General features: G+C 40.0%; 2 protein-coding genes across 2 annotated transcripts; one reads left to right on the top strand and one right to left on the bottom strand.

The window, feature by feature from the left end:
* The first annotated feature begins 2,872 nt into the window (after positions 1–2,872).
* On the top strand, positions 2,873–5,487 carry LOC115109221 (C-C motif chemokine 25-like). Its single transcript, XM_029633910.2, has 5 exons — positions 2,873–2,965; positions 3,385–3,471; positions 4,362–4,479; positions 4,773–4,869; positions 4,961–5,487. The coding sequence occupies exons 1-4, from the start codon at positions 2,950–2,952 to the stop codon at positions 4,867–4,869; spliced, it is 318 nt and encodes a 105-aa protein (XP_029489770.1). The 5' UTR covers positions 2,873–2,949; the 3' UTR covers positions 4,961–5,487.
* LOC115109219 (serine/threonine-protein kinase NIM1) lies at positions 5,030–15,811 on the bottom strand. Its single transcript, XM_029633907.2, has 4 exons — positions 15,385–15,811; positions 12,142–12,456; positions 11,132–11,400; positions 5,030–10,872 (listed from the first exon to the last, which is right to left on the bottom strand). The coding sequence occupies exons 1-4, from the start codon at positions 15,404–15,406 to the stop codon at positions 10,117–10,119; spliced, it is 1,362 nt and encodes a 453-aa protein (XP_029489767.2). The 5' UTR covers positions 15,407–15,811; the 3' UTR covers positions 5,030–10,116.
* Positions 15,812–15,856: the final 45 nt, after the last annotated feature.

The raw sequence follows: 15,856 nt of genomic DNA, 5'->3' as shown, positions 1-15,856 counted from the left end.
ATAATTTCTTTGGCAGTTCTTTACATGACATTTGGTTTCACAATAAACAGAAACTCATACGCCTCCAGTTACTGCCAGTTTGAGATGGGGTAAAAGAATAATACACCATGTTCCATGCTTTTGGAAACGTTCTTCATAAGACATTGTTGAGTAATATGTCAAATGGAAGTTAATTATTTATGGGCATCTCTTTTCTCTCATTTTACATACTTGTATATTGCATAACTCTTAAAGTTTCAAGGGCCATTGGGGCATCATGTTTTGGCCAAAGGATGCCAACAACATTATTGGATGACGACATATTTCCTTCCCAGTGTGATGATTGTTTGTTTGATATCTGTCACTACTTTCAAAATATGTAAAGTGTTAACTTTTCAATGGATGCAAATGGATCATAGAATCAAATAGTTGAGGATAAGTAGATAAAAAGCCTGGGAGAATTAGATCTTACAAGTATCAAAGTAAGTCACATTTTCAAGTTGATTTGAAGATATTTACACTCAGTATTATGTTGACTGATACCATCTGGTCTCAATAGCAAAATGGGAGGTACAAGGATTTTCCCAACTGCCCAATTGACTTTGGGGATGCTATACAAATCTGATATGTCACATAGTGGCTAGTATAGCAAGAGTTTTCTTTTTACAAGGAAAATGGTCTCAAATCTAAAAGGGTGCAATCATTTAAATTCAGACTGATGAGACATTTACATTTCAGAACATTATGCAAGTCTTTGCAAGTACCTAGCAAATTAATCTTCCTAAGCAATGACCAACACAACAAAAAAACTGCCACCCAAGACATCCTAAATATTATTTTCTTGTCTCAGTCCTTATGTATTGTTAAATCAGAGGAGGCTGGTGGGCTCATTGTAATGGCTGGAATATAATTAATGGAATGGTATCAAACACATAAAACATATGGAAACCACATGTTTGATTCCATTCCATTTATTCTATTCCAGCAATTAAAATTAGCCCGTCCTCTTATAGCTTCAACAATAATGGATGCTACTTTTAACATAATTCAATCAATTGCAGACAGTGGGTTTGCAGACAGTGGGTTTCCAGACAGTGGGTTTGCAGACAGTGGGTTTCCAGACGGTGGGTTTCCAGACAGTGGGTTTGCAGACAGTGGGTTTCCAGACAGTGGGTTTGCAGACAGTGGGTTTCCAGACAGTGGGTTTCCAGACAGTGGGTTTGCAGACAGTGGGTTTCCAGACAGTGGGTTTGCAGGCAGTGGGTTTCCAGACAGTGGGTTTGCAGATAGTGGGTTTCCAGACAGTGGGTTTGCAGACAGTGGGTTTCCAGACAGTGGGTTTGCAGACAGTGGGTTTCCAGACAGTGGGTTTCCAGACAGTGGGTTTCCAGACAGTGGGTTTGCAGACAGTGGGTTTCCAGACAGTGAGTTTGCAGACAGTGGGTTTCCAGACAGTGAGTTTGCAGACAGTGGGTTTCCAGACAGTGGGTTTCCAGACAGTGGGTTTCCAGACAGTGGGTTTCCAGACGGTGTTTTCATTGCTGTTATACAAAAGATATTAAGGACTCTGCGTGTGGTCCACATTTTCTTAATTCTAAGGATGTAGTTGATTTTTACAGTTAATAAATGACTAAAATAAACTATGTTCCTGTGCACTGATTGCTGGCCTGGCTCCTTGGACCTTAGATCCTTCTCCAATAGCAATGAGGGGCCTCAGGGAAATGGAAGACCTCCTGAAAAACATAATAACATAAAAATGATGGTTGAGTACAGATATTTTGTAGATGTTATCACAGAATTTTTTATTTATTTTACTAGGCAAGTCAGTTAAGAACAAATTCTTATTTTCAATGACAGCCTAGGAACAGTGGGTTAACTGCCTGTTCAGGGGCAGAATGACAGATTTGTACCTTGTCAGCTCGGGGATTTGAACTTGCAACCTTCCAGTTACTAGTCCAATGCTCTAACCACTAGGCTACCCTGCTGCCCTGAGATGCAGCTATATGCAGCTATATGCTTATGTTTCTAGCTCCAACAGTGCAGTAATACCTAACAATACAAAACAATACACACAAATCCCCAAAATAAAAAGACAGACATCAAGTAATATCAGAACGAGCAATGTCAGAATCCGGAATGTAAATATATACACTGAGTGTACAAACATTAGGAAGGCCTTCCTAATATTTACTGGTCTTTTGCCCTCAAAACAGCCTCAATTTGTCGGGGCATGGACTCTACAAGGTGTCGAAAGCATTCCACAAGGATGCTGGCTAGTAATACTGACTAAGGTTCAGGGCAGGATACTAGACAGAGGCCGGCTAGTGGTGACTATTAAACATTCTGTTGGCCTGGAGATAGAAGCTGTGTATCAGTCTTTCGGTCCCAACTTTGATGCATCTGTACTGTCGTCACCATCTAGATGGTAGTGGGGTGAACAGGCTGTGGCTCGGGTGGCTGAAGTCCTTGATGATCTTCTTGGCCTTCCTGTGAAACTGGGTGCTGTAGATGTCCTGGAGGGCAGGCAGTGTGCCCCTGGTGAATCATTGCGCTGACCTCACCACCCTCTGGAGAGCCCTACAGTTGCGGACGGTTCAATTACCGTACCAGGCGGTGATACAGCCCGACAGCATGCTCTCAATGGTGCATCTTTAGAAGTTTGTGAGGGTCTTCAACAGTTTGTCACTCATCTTTTCACTGGACTTAAGCCAAGGAAAGCATTGCAGTGGCATTTGATTGTGATGCTCAAATCGTTCAAATTCTACCTCTTCCCAGCAATTGTAAAACATACTGTACTTACTAGTTGTCATGCGAGAGGAGGTGTGGCTGATTAAGATAACAGGGTTGGTGGAGGGGTGAAGAAGGTATCAAATGGCAGCTACTGTATAAAGCAGTAGGGAACTCAACAAGACAGAGAAGACAGGTCATTTCTGCAAGGAGATTTTGTGTTTTGAGAAGGTTATTTGTGACATGTTCTGCTTTGTTGGTAGGCTTGTGTGTTTATATGCTGACCTATTGCTTGTTTATATGCTTGTCTGATTCTTAATTCATATTTTACTAACTTTTAGCCTATGCTGTAAGCATTCTGTACTTTTGCATTTCTAAGTGGTAAAATAAACAAGTTAATGCAGCTGTTTTAAGAGACAGAGGTTATGGTTCATCTGATGAATGCATGCTAACTTTTATTAGAACATAGTCAGAGCTTCTGCCAAACCCAACATAGCTGCACAAAACAGCTCCACGCATCCAAGTGTTTGAAATCAAGAGGTCAGGATTGGGGTCTGGAAAACAAACATACCAGTATTGTAAATGGGGTGGCCCTGTCAGGAAAACATCCCGCTGACAGTGTGGTGGTATTAAAAAGAGAACGTTTCTCAGGCTTTACATCCTGTCCTGTTCTTACAGTGGACCATAGAAGCAGTGACACCATGAAGTTCCAGGCTCTGTTCTTTCTCCTGCTCCTGGCATGCATGTACCTCAGCATGGCTCAAGGTAGGCACCATTAAATCTACTGTATTGTACATTCTATAGACTAATTATTATGAAGCTTATGTCCCCTGTAATTGATGTAATAGTCTAAAGCCTATTGTTTGTCCTGATTTGTTCTTGTAATGAAGGTATTGTTGAAAAATCAACTGTACTTATAGCCACTCCACATTCTGTACAGTAATAACTTGTTGCAGATTGAGTATTAACCTCTCGTAATGGAGAGCATTATTCTGCACAAAGTCAGTTATTTCAATATAATGTTGTTGTTTTTTTACAAGCTTCAACTGGTCCATACTATGTCAAGAAGAGAAAGATCTGTCGGCTCCAAATATTTTTTTTACCAGAAAATTTTACACAGACTGATGTTTGTCTCTGTGATCCGCTCCTTTCAAAACATTGTTTCGAAACACCTGGCACTAGATTTCACAACCGTTTCAATAGTTATATACATGGCTTGTGCTGCACTTACAGGCAGTTCTCATGTTTGCATTATTAGAAATTGTGAATATGAATAGTCCTGGTGATGTCTTCTCTTGCACACATCTGCAATACATTTACTCAAAAAAATATTCTTTGAAAATTATCACACTGTAATATTTCGCAACTTCAACTGCACGTTTCAAACCATGTGTAACTGAAATGTCAGTCAGTGGAGGCGCCTGAGGAGAGGACAACTCATTGTAATAGCTGGAATGAAGTAAATGTAATGGCATCAAACCATGTGTTTGACACCATTCCACTCATTCCGCACCAGCCACTACCACGAGCCTGTCCTCCCCAATTAAAGTGCCACCAACCTCCTGTGATGTTAGTACATTATAATTTATTAAATTGAAATGTAAGCACAAAAGGAGTATAATAGCAACCATTTCCTTTCCCCTGATTGTTGTCAGGCTCTTATGGGAACTGCTGTCTGAAGCACGTTGCTGGCCTGAAGAAGAACACCAAGAGGAACGTGATGAGCTACAGGATACAGGAAACAGATGGTGACTGCAACATCAAGGCTGTTGTGTGAGTGTGTTAGAACACCTCCTCACCTTCTGTCCCTAAGTCCTCACTCCCCAAACAACAACAAAGCTACACAGTCAGTCTATCATTGGGACACTGGTAAGGTAGAACAAATCCTCCAGTTGCCTGCAATGGATGCCAAGAAGGCTTTTTGACAGAGAAATGTGGTATTTTTCTACATATTTTGATTTCCTTTTTTTCTCCTCGTAGAATGTGATTCTAAAAAACAATACTGAGTCTGAGTGTCTAACGGAAAACAAACACTTTTTATCCCACCACGTGTCTCATATCTGTAGGTTCATGCTGAAGAAACGGAAGACTGTTTGTGCCAATCCCAGCCAGAAGTGGGTACAGAATCTGATGACTGTTGTCGATAAGCAGCAAAGCAACTAGGTACAACTCTCATTCTTAACTAATCCTTTTAGAAATGCTTCTGTGTTTGACAAGTTTACAGTATCTAATTATGGCCTTTTTGTATCGATAGCTTCCTGAGAAAAGAGAATGAGGGGATGTAGTTGAGCTGCTGCTTTGTTGGAGAGTGTTTTAACCAGTGTATGCCAATTTCCATATGTCAAGTGAAATGTGTAGGCAAATATCATCCTGTAAGTAGAATGTGAGCTTCATCATTATATTACTCATTATATTATAGTTTGGCTTAATGAGTTTATATCACATGCTTTTGGGAATACCTGAGGTTCCATTGTTAAGGTGGCAATCCAATAGCATAGCAAGACAACTATACTGTATTACTGTATTCACTGTCAGCATTAGATGACTAACCATGAATGGTGCCTGCTAGTAATGAGCCACTTGGCAGCTTAGCATTATTGTGTGTGTGCTGTGCTGCCTCTGCCTATACGCAGACTACATGCTGACTGTAGGGCCCCCGACCACTAAACTTTTATATAAAGCTACAATTTCTATTTTGATTTCAATCACTACTATGTCAAAACATTATTTGTATAAGTTCCCATTTGTAATAAAAATTTAATAAAGTACAAAATGTTGATACATCTCAGAAATATCAATGGATATGTCAATAGAGAATACATCAAGCTAATTAAGAATATATATTAATAGAAATACATATTTTCATGATGTCCATAATAACCATATTCCCCACAGTTGTCAACATATTCATCCTTTTTAATTGTATGATTCCAAGGCCAGCTCATTACACTCTATCTATACATGAACTCTTTATACTGCACACGTTTCATTTGAAAAAAAGCTTTCACTCCTCTCATTGCCTTCAGCATTTACCGACACAGAACTTCAGCTCTCTGAAGCTTATCACTTGTAATGCCACATATCTACCTGAAATGTGATACAGTATGATGGGCAGAGAATCAATCGCAGTTTATACATGTTCATTCTTGCTACAGTCACCATTTTAAGGCAAGTGTGATGCCCCAGGAGAAATATCTATGTATCATCTGTCCCTGCCCTATTTGTCCCTGCCCTATCTGTCCCTGTCCTATCTGTCCCTGTCCTATCTGTCCCTGTCCTATCTGTCCCTGCCCTATCTGTCCCTGTCCTATCTGTCCCTGTCCTATCTGTCCCTGCCCTATCTGTCCCTGTCCTATCTGTCCCTGTCCTATCTGTCCCTGTCCTATCTGTCCCTGCCCTATCTGTCCCTGTCCTATCTGTCCCTGCCCTATCTGTCCCTGTCCTATCTGTCCCTGCCCTATCTGTCCCTGTCCTATCTGTCCCTGTCCTATCTGTCCCTGCCCTATCTGTCCCTGTCCTATCTGTCCCTGCCCTATCTGTCCCTGTCCTATCTGTCCCTGCCCTATCTGTCCCTGCCCTATCTGTCCATGCCCTCAGTGGAGTGTGACAGGGAGGCTCCAATATGCTGCAGAGGACAAGGTTCCCATGAGAAAATCTCTGAGACTACACAATGCGACATACATCCAACCTTGTCTAATTGGTTTGCCTCTTTCTTTCCAAGGACACACACAGTATCTCTTTCATCGCTACTAGTGGCCTATTCCTCTTATTAATGTTGATTTAACACTATTGCTATACAGCCATTGAACTACTACAACAAAATTACACTCAAAGATGTTCTATCAGGGTTCAAGAGTAATGTATGTATGTATCTCAGACATCTGAATGGCTGCTTCTGAACTATAAACCACATACTCAACTTCCAGTGAACAAGGCATACAACTGTCAATACAATGCAATATAAACATGGACATGTTCCAGAACACTGACTCCTTTGTATTTGCCAGGAGCACTGTGAGACTATAAACTTTCTATAAACTTGTTTTTGGCCCATACCTCATATTTCTCAACAGTCTGACTTGAGAGGAGGAGAATAACAAGTGATTTATCTGAAAGTATGCTGTTGCAATTCCAAAAGGAAACAGGTCAACATTTGAATTTTGAGCAGATATTCACTAGTGACTCAGTACATAGAAGTTTTTTTTTTTTTTTCAAAGGTGCACGGGGGAATGAAATACTGAGAAAATGATCTATGTGTAAGCAGAGAGAATTAGCTTCTTATTACATTCTTGCTCAAATTATTATCCACTCAACATGTTTTTGCAGACACCGAGCTCTCATTCCAATCAGAACTTTTGAGGTAAAGCTGAAATGAATTGGGTAATTGTGAAATTAAGTGTGCACAGTAGACACAAAGTTCCACAAACCTTCAGCACAGGCTTTCAACACTTCATTATGATATTCAGTGGAGTGAACTGTTCAACTGTAGAAATAATCATGTGTCATTCATTGAAAGACAATACATTAAAGTAACAACCACACACACAACAACCTTTGGCATCACTTCAGGTTATTGACTCAGCTAAGACATAAAGCTACCCAGAACCACAACAAACAGACCATTCCAAACATCACACTGGATAATGGATGTGATTAGTTACCCCTTATCACCAAAATGCTCCAGTCAGAAACATGATTTATTATTGTCCTATCATTTTAAAGAATTAGCAAAAGGAAAAGAGTCAAAGCAATGTTTCAGACATATTTAGCAATAGCCTAAAAAAACTTTTAATTCAAAGTGATTACGTCAGGACTCCACTTAGGCACTAGCTTGGAGATAATTTGATAGTTTGTCTCTCCATCATTTTGTACTCACATGCTTGTCTTAAAACCTCTACAGGATCGGTGTGTCCCCCACGTGACGGTTGAGCTAACATAGGCTAATGTGATTAGCATGAGGTTGTAAGTAACAAGAACACTTCCCAGGACATAGACATATCTGATATTGGCAGAAAGCTTAAATTCTTGTTAATCTAACTGCACTGTCCAATCTACAGTAGCTATTACAGTGAAATAATAGCATGCTATTGTTTGAGGAGAGTGCACAGTTATGATACAACATTTTTAAAAGAAATGCAATGGTTCATTGCATCAGTCTAAAACTTTGCAAATACACTGCTGTCATCTAGTGGCCAAAATCTCAATTCTGCCTGGGCTGGAATAATACATTATGGCCTTTATCTTGCATTACAAAAATGATGGTTAAAAAAAATTACAAAAAAAAAAGAGTTTTTTTTCTTTGAATTATCTTTTACCAGATCTAATGTGTTATATTCTCCTACATTAATTTAACATTTCCACAAACTTCAAAGTATTTCCTTTCAAATTGTATCAAGCATATGTATATCCTTGCTTCAGGTCCTGAGCTACAGGCAGTTCGATTTAGGTATGTGATTTTAGGCAAAAATGTCAACAATTTTTTTTTTTTTAAGGTGCGGATCCTTATTGACAAAGGCATGACTGGGGTTCATCTCATTATTGCAAAATATATTGCCCTGCCAGACTGCCAATCAATGGAGAGGAACAGAACAGGTAAAGGTACAAACTGTAAGAACCTGGCAGACAATAATGAGAGAAAAGGTCAAGTGCTGACAGGTTTTATCACTGCTTGGATCATAGAGGTGGTAATAGCTTCAGGGGAAATGTATGTTGAGTAAGATGGGAGGGCAGTTAGAGAAACTGCTAATGTTTATACAATCCAACCGTCCTGATTTTTATGAGAGCGTAGGTTGCGTTATGAGTGACCTCATAAGAACCTGCAAAACCTCTAAAAAGGCTTTGGAAGTTTTATACTTTTATTGACTTTGACTGATAATAGAACAACATACTCTCTAGTATCTATTTTCTGTAAGATGTTGAGGTTCTGTGATGTCCATGATGTAAAAAATGAACAAATATGTGCTTCAAGTACACAGATGATATTCAAATGCTGCTCAGATTTCCACTTAGGGGATACTCACAATATAAACTTGTCAGTCTTCCCTAAAGACCTTTCCACTGTTACTAGCACCAGGGATGCCCCCTGAACTCACAAGAGGTGATTGATTATTATATATTTTTTAATTAATTTGTCTTGATGTGTATGTTTTATTTATTTTTAATTATTTAAATGGTATAGCAATACACAATGCAATATATTTTTTTTTACTCATCTCAGGCATATATTCAAATGACATTTCTCTTGAGCATTAATGGGTACATCCAATGGCAAATCATATTTATTAACATTTTATAAATACTTTACTGATATACTTAATCCACATAGAATATATCAGTAAAGCATTTATAAAATGACTGTACAAAAATATCTACATAAGCAATGTGTTAATGCATTTTAATTACATTATATCATAATAAAGATATTCATCTTCAGCACTTCCAAGCCACTGAATAGCCAAAATAAAGAACTGTGCACAAAACATCCATGTTTTACACATTTTTCAATGTACTTGTGAATAGAGCTTGTGAATTTACCTTGTGAATTTACCTAAAGATTATATTTGTTATATTTACATTAATGTTGAAGGCATACAAGTCTTTGAGGATAAACCTAAGTATTGTAATCCAAATATCAGAGCATTGGCCAGTGCTTCGTGCCTGACTCCCTTATATTTGCTATCTGAACAAAGCACTTTTCCTGTATCACAGCTAAGACAAATTAGCCATGTCCTTCCACGAGCATGACCCCAGTTATATTTTGACGAAGCACAGGACTAAGTAGGCTTGGAAGATGCTGATAGTATTATTAATCCTTTGTCTCTCACTGTAAGCCAATTGTACAAAACATAGACCTATTGAGTGATGTAACGTCGCAACAAGCTGAAGTCAATTACTGTAGCCTTGTTAGTACATAAAGCTGCAATATAATTAATGTACTTTACAGTACAACCCTGAAATCTTAACCTTTTCACCATTGTATCTTTCTGTCACAGATTTCTTAGGAGTACTGAAATGTAATGATTAATGTGAGCACAAGATGGTGGTATTTATCTATCTATCATCTGTACTGCGATGAATACAAGACAACAAATCCGTGAGTGTAGTGTGTGTATGTGTGTGTGCGTTTGTGGTGTGTGTTTGTCTTGTGATTCTCTTCTGGTGGAGCCTGGCTAAACAGGATGCCAGACTCTGTAGCATTATTTCTCAACCTCCATGGAGGTCCATGGAGCAGCACCGGTTCCTGAGATGTTGCTGACAGGTCCCTCAGATAGTTCATAGTTATGGGAGAACTTCACTTCTGAAGTGTTCAATTTCATTATAAGTGGCCCACCAAAATTGTTTGTTTTAATCCAAAGAGAAGATCCATAACTTTCCAGTCCCTGGTTCAAAAACTGTTGCAAAATCCCTGGTCTATAGGATAACACAGACACTGGTAGGGTTGTGCTTGTCCATAACAGCAGTGGTCGTCCTGCCGTTCTTACTGCCAAAGTCCTCAGGGTAAAGGGCTGTGTATCCCACTGCCTCCACAGACCTCCTCTTCTGGACACGGTGGAGGAGGATACGGTACGTCCCCGTCAGGGGGCTGCGATTGTCTGTATAGGTGTTGTTCTGCAGGTGGACTCCCTTGATGCCCAGATCAGATAGGGCCGACTTCACCTCCTGCTCCTCCACACACAGGACCTGGGAGGTTTCAGCCAGGTGAAAGGGTGTCTGGGGCAGGGGGGCGTACGCCCGAGGGTACTCAATGCTCTTCAGCCACGTGCTGGTCATTATCAGGGAGATGGGGTCACGGTCAGCGGGCACGGACCTCAGCATGCCCTTTATGACCAGTTGGCAGAGGTTGGGTACATAGTCAGGGAAGGCGTAGGCTCCCTGCATGATACAGCGCTTCAAACGACCAAGGTTGTCGGCGTGGAAAGGCATGGAGGAGGTGACCATGAAGTAGAGCAGGATTCCCAAGGCCCAGATGTCCACGTAACGACCCACGTAGCCTTTGTCTTTGAAGAGCTCTGGAGCGGCGTAGGGTGGGGAGCCACAGAACGTGGTGAGGACTTCAGATGGAGCACTCACGATACTGAAGCCAAGGTCTCCCACCTTGATGCAGTAGCTGGTGGTGTAAAAGATGTTCTCTGCTTTCAGGTCTCGGTGGACGATGTTGTTGTCATGCTGAAATTATAACAAAAAGGGGTAGGGTGGGGGTACGTTAGTTGGATGTTGCTACAAAATTACGATGTGCTCCCTGAATCAATCAAGCAAGAATAGCCTACAATAATTGGATACATTCTGGCAAATCCTAGCCATAGACAATGCATGATTTATGCAAAAGTTATGTCCAATCCTCAAGTTAGGAAGCTGCCTTAATCACAGAGTGGAATTGACATCTGTGCCTGTCTACTGTTCAATGCTTTGACTGGCTATAGCTCACCATGTGTTTGATGGCAGAGATGATCTGGGCAAAGATGAGCTTGGTCTCCAGGTCAGACAGACGCCCCCGGTTGGTGATACGTGAGTAGAGGTCTCCTCCACTACCATACTCCATCACCAGGTACAGGCGCTTGGTGGTCTCAATCACCTCATAGAGACGAACAATGTTAGGGTGGGACAGCTTCTCCATACAGCTGATCTCTGTGGCAAACAGGGACTGAGACTTCTTGTCCAGACGAAGCTTATCCAAAATCTTGATTGCAACCCTCTCTGAGGGAGGGAGTGAGAGAGAGAAAGACCCAGAGAGAGAAGGGGGGGAGAGGGAGAAACCAATACAGAAATGATAGGAGAGAAGGAAGGGTGATAAGACAGGGCAACTGGTGTAATTTAATTTGAAGCTTCACCAAATGATATAACGTCCAGTGAAACATGTGCCTGAGAGGAGAATGTGAGGGTAAATGAAGACCTCTCCTTTTCCCCACCCCCCATCTCGCCATCTCTCCTGTGTTATTTCCCTGCAGGGATCTCTAACTGCCCACTACCGAAATGAAACAGAGCTGTATAAAGCATGAATTCACCACAGGGGGTGAAGGGGGATCTGAGGCGATCAGGAGGTGCTTAGTTCAGGTGACCACCCCTTGTCCTCTGGCATCAGTATTCACCCTGTTATAATACCCCCCTGGAGACAGAGTCTATGTGGCAGGCAGGGGAGGATAGAGACAGGGTCAGCTCAGATGGAACCAGTCAGTAGGAATGTGTTAGAGAGCTATATCTTCATACTGCCAGGTCCCAACCATTGAGTAGGAACTGTAATGTCCATTTTGTTACATTTTCCAAAGTGGCATCAGTTGGTGTACTGAATGGAACACATGATTATATCATTGGAGACGAGGTACAGTGTATTGCTCAACTCTCACTCTGGTTACTGTACCTTTACTAGATTAATGAATTAACCAATTAATAATTTAACCAACTACTGAAAAGATGACAAACAAATAAATCCCTCCTTACCTTTAGTCAGGGCATGGATACCCAATCTAACATGGGAGAAGTTCCCACACCCTATTTCCCCCCTGAGCTCGTAGAAGGAGATCCTCCGGCCCAGTATGAGGTCGTTGACTACCCTCTGGTCATGGTTCATGTCATAAAGCACCCTCTCAAATGGTGTCTGCCTCATCCTCTGTTCTGGGGTCAGTTCTGGTATAATAGGACGGGTTGAAAGGACTTTCGGTGTTTTGTCCAATGGCGTTACACTCGTCTCACTTGGCTTGGCTTTCTTATCCTCCTTGTCCTTGCGTTTCGGCCATGCTAGTCTGGATTTGAGTCCTAAAAGGCACAAAGGAAAAAAATGAATTACAGGTGAGATTTTAATTTGGGTGAGGTTCCCTGTGTTCAATGGCAGGGATTCCGATTTGGGACTATTGTGGGTAGATGTTCTATGGCCTCGCCAGTTAGCTCTATTCACATAAAATAAAATCACACAACTTCTTAAATATCCTACCGCTCCCTTCTATCATGCATTGATACATATTACTTACCTGTCTTTCTTATTCCTGTTAGCTCCTATAGGATAAAATGGATAATTGAGCATTGATACAAAGGAGCATCAATTCAAACTGTCACATATTATAACTCTCTCTATCTGGCATTCTTTGTTAGAGGCTTGGGGCACAGCTCTGCTGATGCTCTGACTGGCCTTAAGGATTCATAATAGCCGTCAATATTTATTTTAGGTCATCGTTACAAAAGGTGATTTAATTGCAGACGTGGAGCTCCACCATTACCTCTGGGTAAATGTGCAGTCTGCAGGACAGTCATAATGAGATTGGCTCACACTAATCTCCATGCAGGAGACTCCTGTTGACTTGAACGGAATGTCCGGCCAGCTAAATAATCATCTTAACAGCTTTAAGTGACATTGACTATTCTTACTAGTGCATATTGGAGACAGCGACACTTGGAAATAGCACAGCAGTATTGACTCTAAGAACTCCCCATGGTCAAATATATGGATCTGTTTAGTTTTTTTTATCCCAGCGAAACAAATCATTCAGTCCCTCAGATACAGTAAATCAATCAATAATGAACCATTTACAAATCGAAAGGAAAACTACATAAAGAGCAATGCATTTAACAATGGAAATAAGTCCCAGACTTTATTGTGTTATCCTCAAGGATTTTACTCATGTGCATGTATGGCTTTTCAAGTTTTATGTGTGCTTATTTTATTAAATGGTTGTATTAATAAACTAAACTGTCTAGTAAGAGGAGAAAAGGCAGTGATTGGCATGTGTGCATACTGCTGATTACAATATATGGCACATCAAGTACTATCCCCTAAATGATATGTGGCCTTGTACTTGAACTGAAGATCATCAGCTCCAAGCATAAAAAGTGTTGGGGATTGACCTTACACACAGCATCACTACATTATTTATTTTGTGGGCACAGATAAGGTCAGGTTGGGTCATGGAGATATATGACAGTGAGGTCAGAACCAACATCTATAATAGTTGGTAGGATTGGCCAATGAGGCCTTGGTCTAATGAGGTCAGAGCAGAGAATCTAATTTTGGGCCTGGGCAGGCCATTATAGCGTTATACAAAATCTTATGTACAGTATAACTGTATTGTGCATTCCTACACTGCTTTGAGAAATAAACTGAAACAAAAGTAATAATTGGGCATTGAAGCACTTTTTTTTAACAATGTTAAATCCATGATATCGATAGACATTGCTCTTGTAAAGAGTATGAATACGTGAATTAAATGTAAAAATAGGATGGGACTGAATCCCATGGTTCTGTAATGTAGCCTACAGTATGAACCAATGTAGCCTTCAAATAATAGACTGGAAAATACTATTCAAGTCATGACGCCCCAAGACAACAGGTGCATCAGGCTTTCTTTTTTTTGTTGTTCATCTTTATATAACTAGGCAAGTCAGGCTTAAAGGAAATGTTCACCCAAATTACTGAATTACATATTGGTTTCCTTACCCTGTAATCAGTCTATGGACAAGGTATGACACCAATCCATGCTTTGGTTTCATTTCCCTGTCACAAATCCCCTTCACAATCAATTTCATATACTTTCGGATTATTTGGACATGATGCACGAAAAATGCTGATATTGGTAGGCCAACATGAAAAGGAAACTAAACCAAAACATGGATTGCTGTCATACATTGTCTATAGACTGCTTACAGGGTAAGGAAACCAATGTGTCATTTTGTAATTTGGGTGAACTATCCCTTTATGAGCACAGAACCATTTTAAAAGTGATCAGGGTATATACTTATACATTTAGCTTTAGCTCATCTCTATATATTTGTCATCTCAATCTGGTTTATATTTAATGGATGCTGACACATCAAAGATGTTGCTCTCCCCTTTGGAAACACTCCCAATGCAGGTCAGGATTAGACAGAGCTCAGTTTAGGATGTTAGTTCTGTTCTGAAAATACAACTGAAAACGCAATAGATAACACTCAGTATAGGGAGAGCACAAGACGTTGAAAATATTTATTTTTGGTTTAAAAGATGTTGAAAAGACATCTTTCAACCAATTTTGCTCACTGGTACAGTACTGTACTCTCTCGCCTTGCTACCTGAAGCTATCTGGTTGAACTGTTACACAACACAATGATCAGTTACAACTGGATCGGTGCCCCTGAACTTTATGTGATAATATATTCTGATGCAATGCAATTCCTTATAGTTTCTCTGTAACCTGTAATGTTTTTAAACATACACTAATATCAAATGCATGCCATTATTTTTGCCTATCTGTCTGTTTTGTGCTTGCAGTTGCCTTATACAGTACATTGATTCAGAAATTAATGTAATAACAGGAGTTCCCAGCTAAAAAGCAATGAGGTTTGCACAGAATTCCAATTTAAAACCACCATTTGGATTAATTTGTTTGATTCTAATTCTACTATTGCAGTAACATACACCATTTCATAATGCCTATAGAAATGGCAACACATATTGTTTTGGGGCATAATAAATGACTGTTTTTGTCTTATTGATCTGATAGAAAATGTTATGTATTTTATTTAAATTTGTTGGGACCAAATTAAAGGCCTAATTAAGTAGACTACATGCAATTAGACTAGATGTTAACCCATATTTTCGTAATGAACACATCTGCATCTAAAATAAACAAAATAGCCAAAAAGTTATTTATATGCACTTGATATGCTCTTTCGCATATAACTAACTACTCACAAAATAATAGTTTTAAGTGTTACCTGGTAGTTGCGGATCCCTCATCCTTCAAGTCCAGCAGTAGAAATGATAGTGTGTGTGAATGGAGTGGCTCACCATCACTAAACCTCAGGGCATCACCCTGCCAATCCTATTATCACCGTGTATTAATATCCATTAGAGACTGATATAGACAAGGCAGCACTAAATCTCTGGACACGCAGCTGGAGCACTTTTCTATATCACGTGAATCTAATGTACTGATAAACATGGAACATTTTATTGAAAGGTAGGCCAATCAAATTCAATATTTATGACAGGTCTAGCTACAAACAATTAATACTTGCTCACATTTCTACAGCAATAGAGAAATTGAGATGGCAATTAAATGTAACAGATATGATAGAGTTCTTAATTAGTGTCATGATCTGTCATGTTTTCTATTCAGCATCGTGGGCGTTCTGTAGTCAATGTTTCACAACGTTTAGGAGCGCTGGGGAGTTGTGAACACTTTGT

The sequence above is a fragment of the Oncorhynchus nerka genome, linkage group LG25, assembly GCF_034236695.1.
Source record: "Oncorhynchus nerka isolate Pitt River linkage group LG25, Oner_Uvic_2.0, whole genome shotgun sequence".
Taxonomy (NCBI): Eukaryota; Metazoa; Chordata; class Actinopteri; order Salmoniformes; family Salmonidae; genus Oncorhynchus; species Oncorhynchus nerka.
The sequence above is the reverse complement of the archived record's forward strand: the minus strand, read 5'-3'. Positions and strand labels throughout refer to the sequence as shown.

Coding starts and splice junctions, on each gene's coding strand:
- LOC115109221 (XM_029633910.2), top strand. Junction 3,472..4,361: donor GTACCTCAGCATGGCTCAAG/GTAGGCACCATT, acceptor GATTGTTGTCAG/GCTCTTATGGGAACTGCTGT. Junction 4,480..4,772: donor TGCAACATCAAGGCTGTTGT/GTGAGTGTGTTA, acceptor TCATATCTGTAG/GTTCATGCTGAAGAAACGGA.
- LOC115109219 (XM_029633907.2), bottom strand. CDS start 15,406: ATGAGGGATCCGCAACTACCAG. Junction 12,457..15,384: donor GAGGGATCCGCAACTACCAG/GTAACACTTAAA, acceptor TGTGCCTTTTAG/GACTCAAATCCAGACTAGCA. Junction 10,873..11,131: donor TCTCTGCCATCAAACACATG/GTGAGCTATAGC, acceptor TTATAATTTCAG/CATGACAACAACATCGTCCA.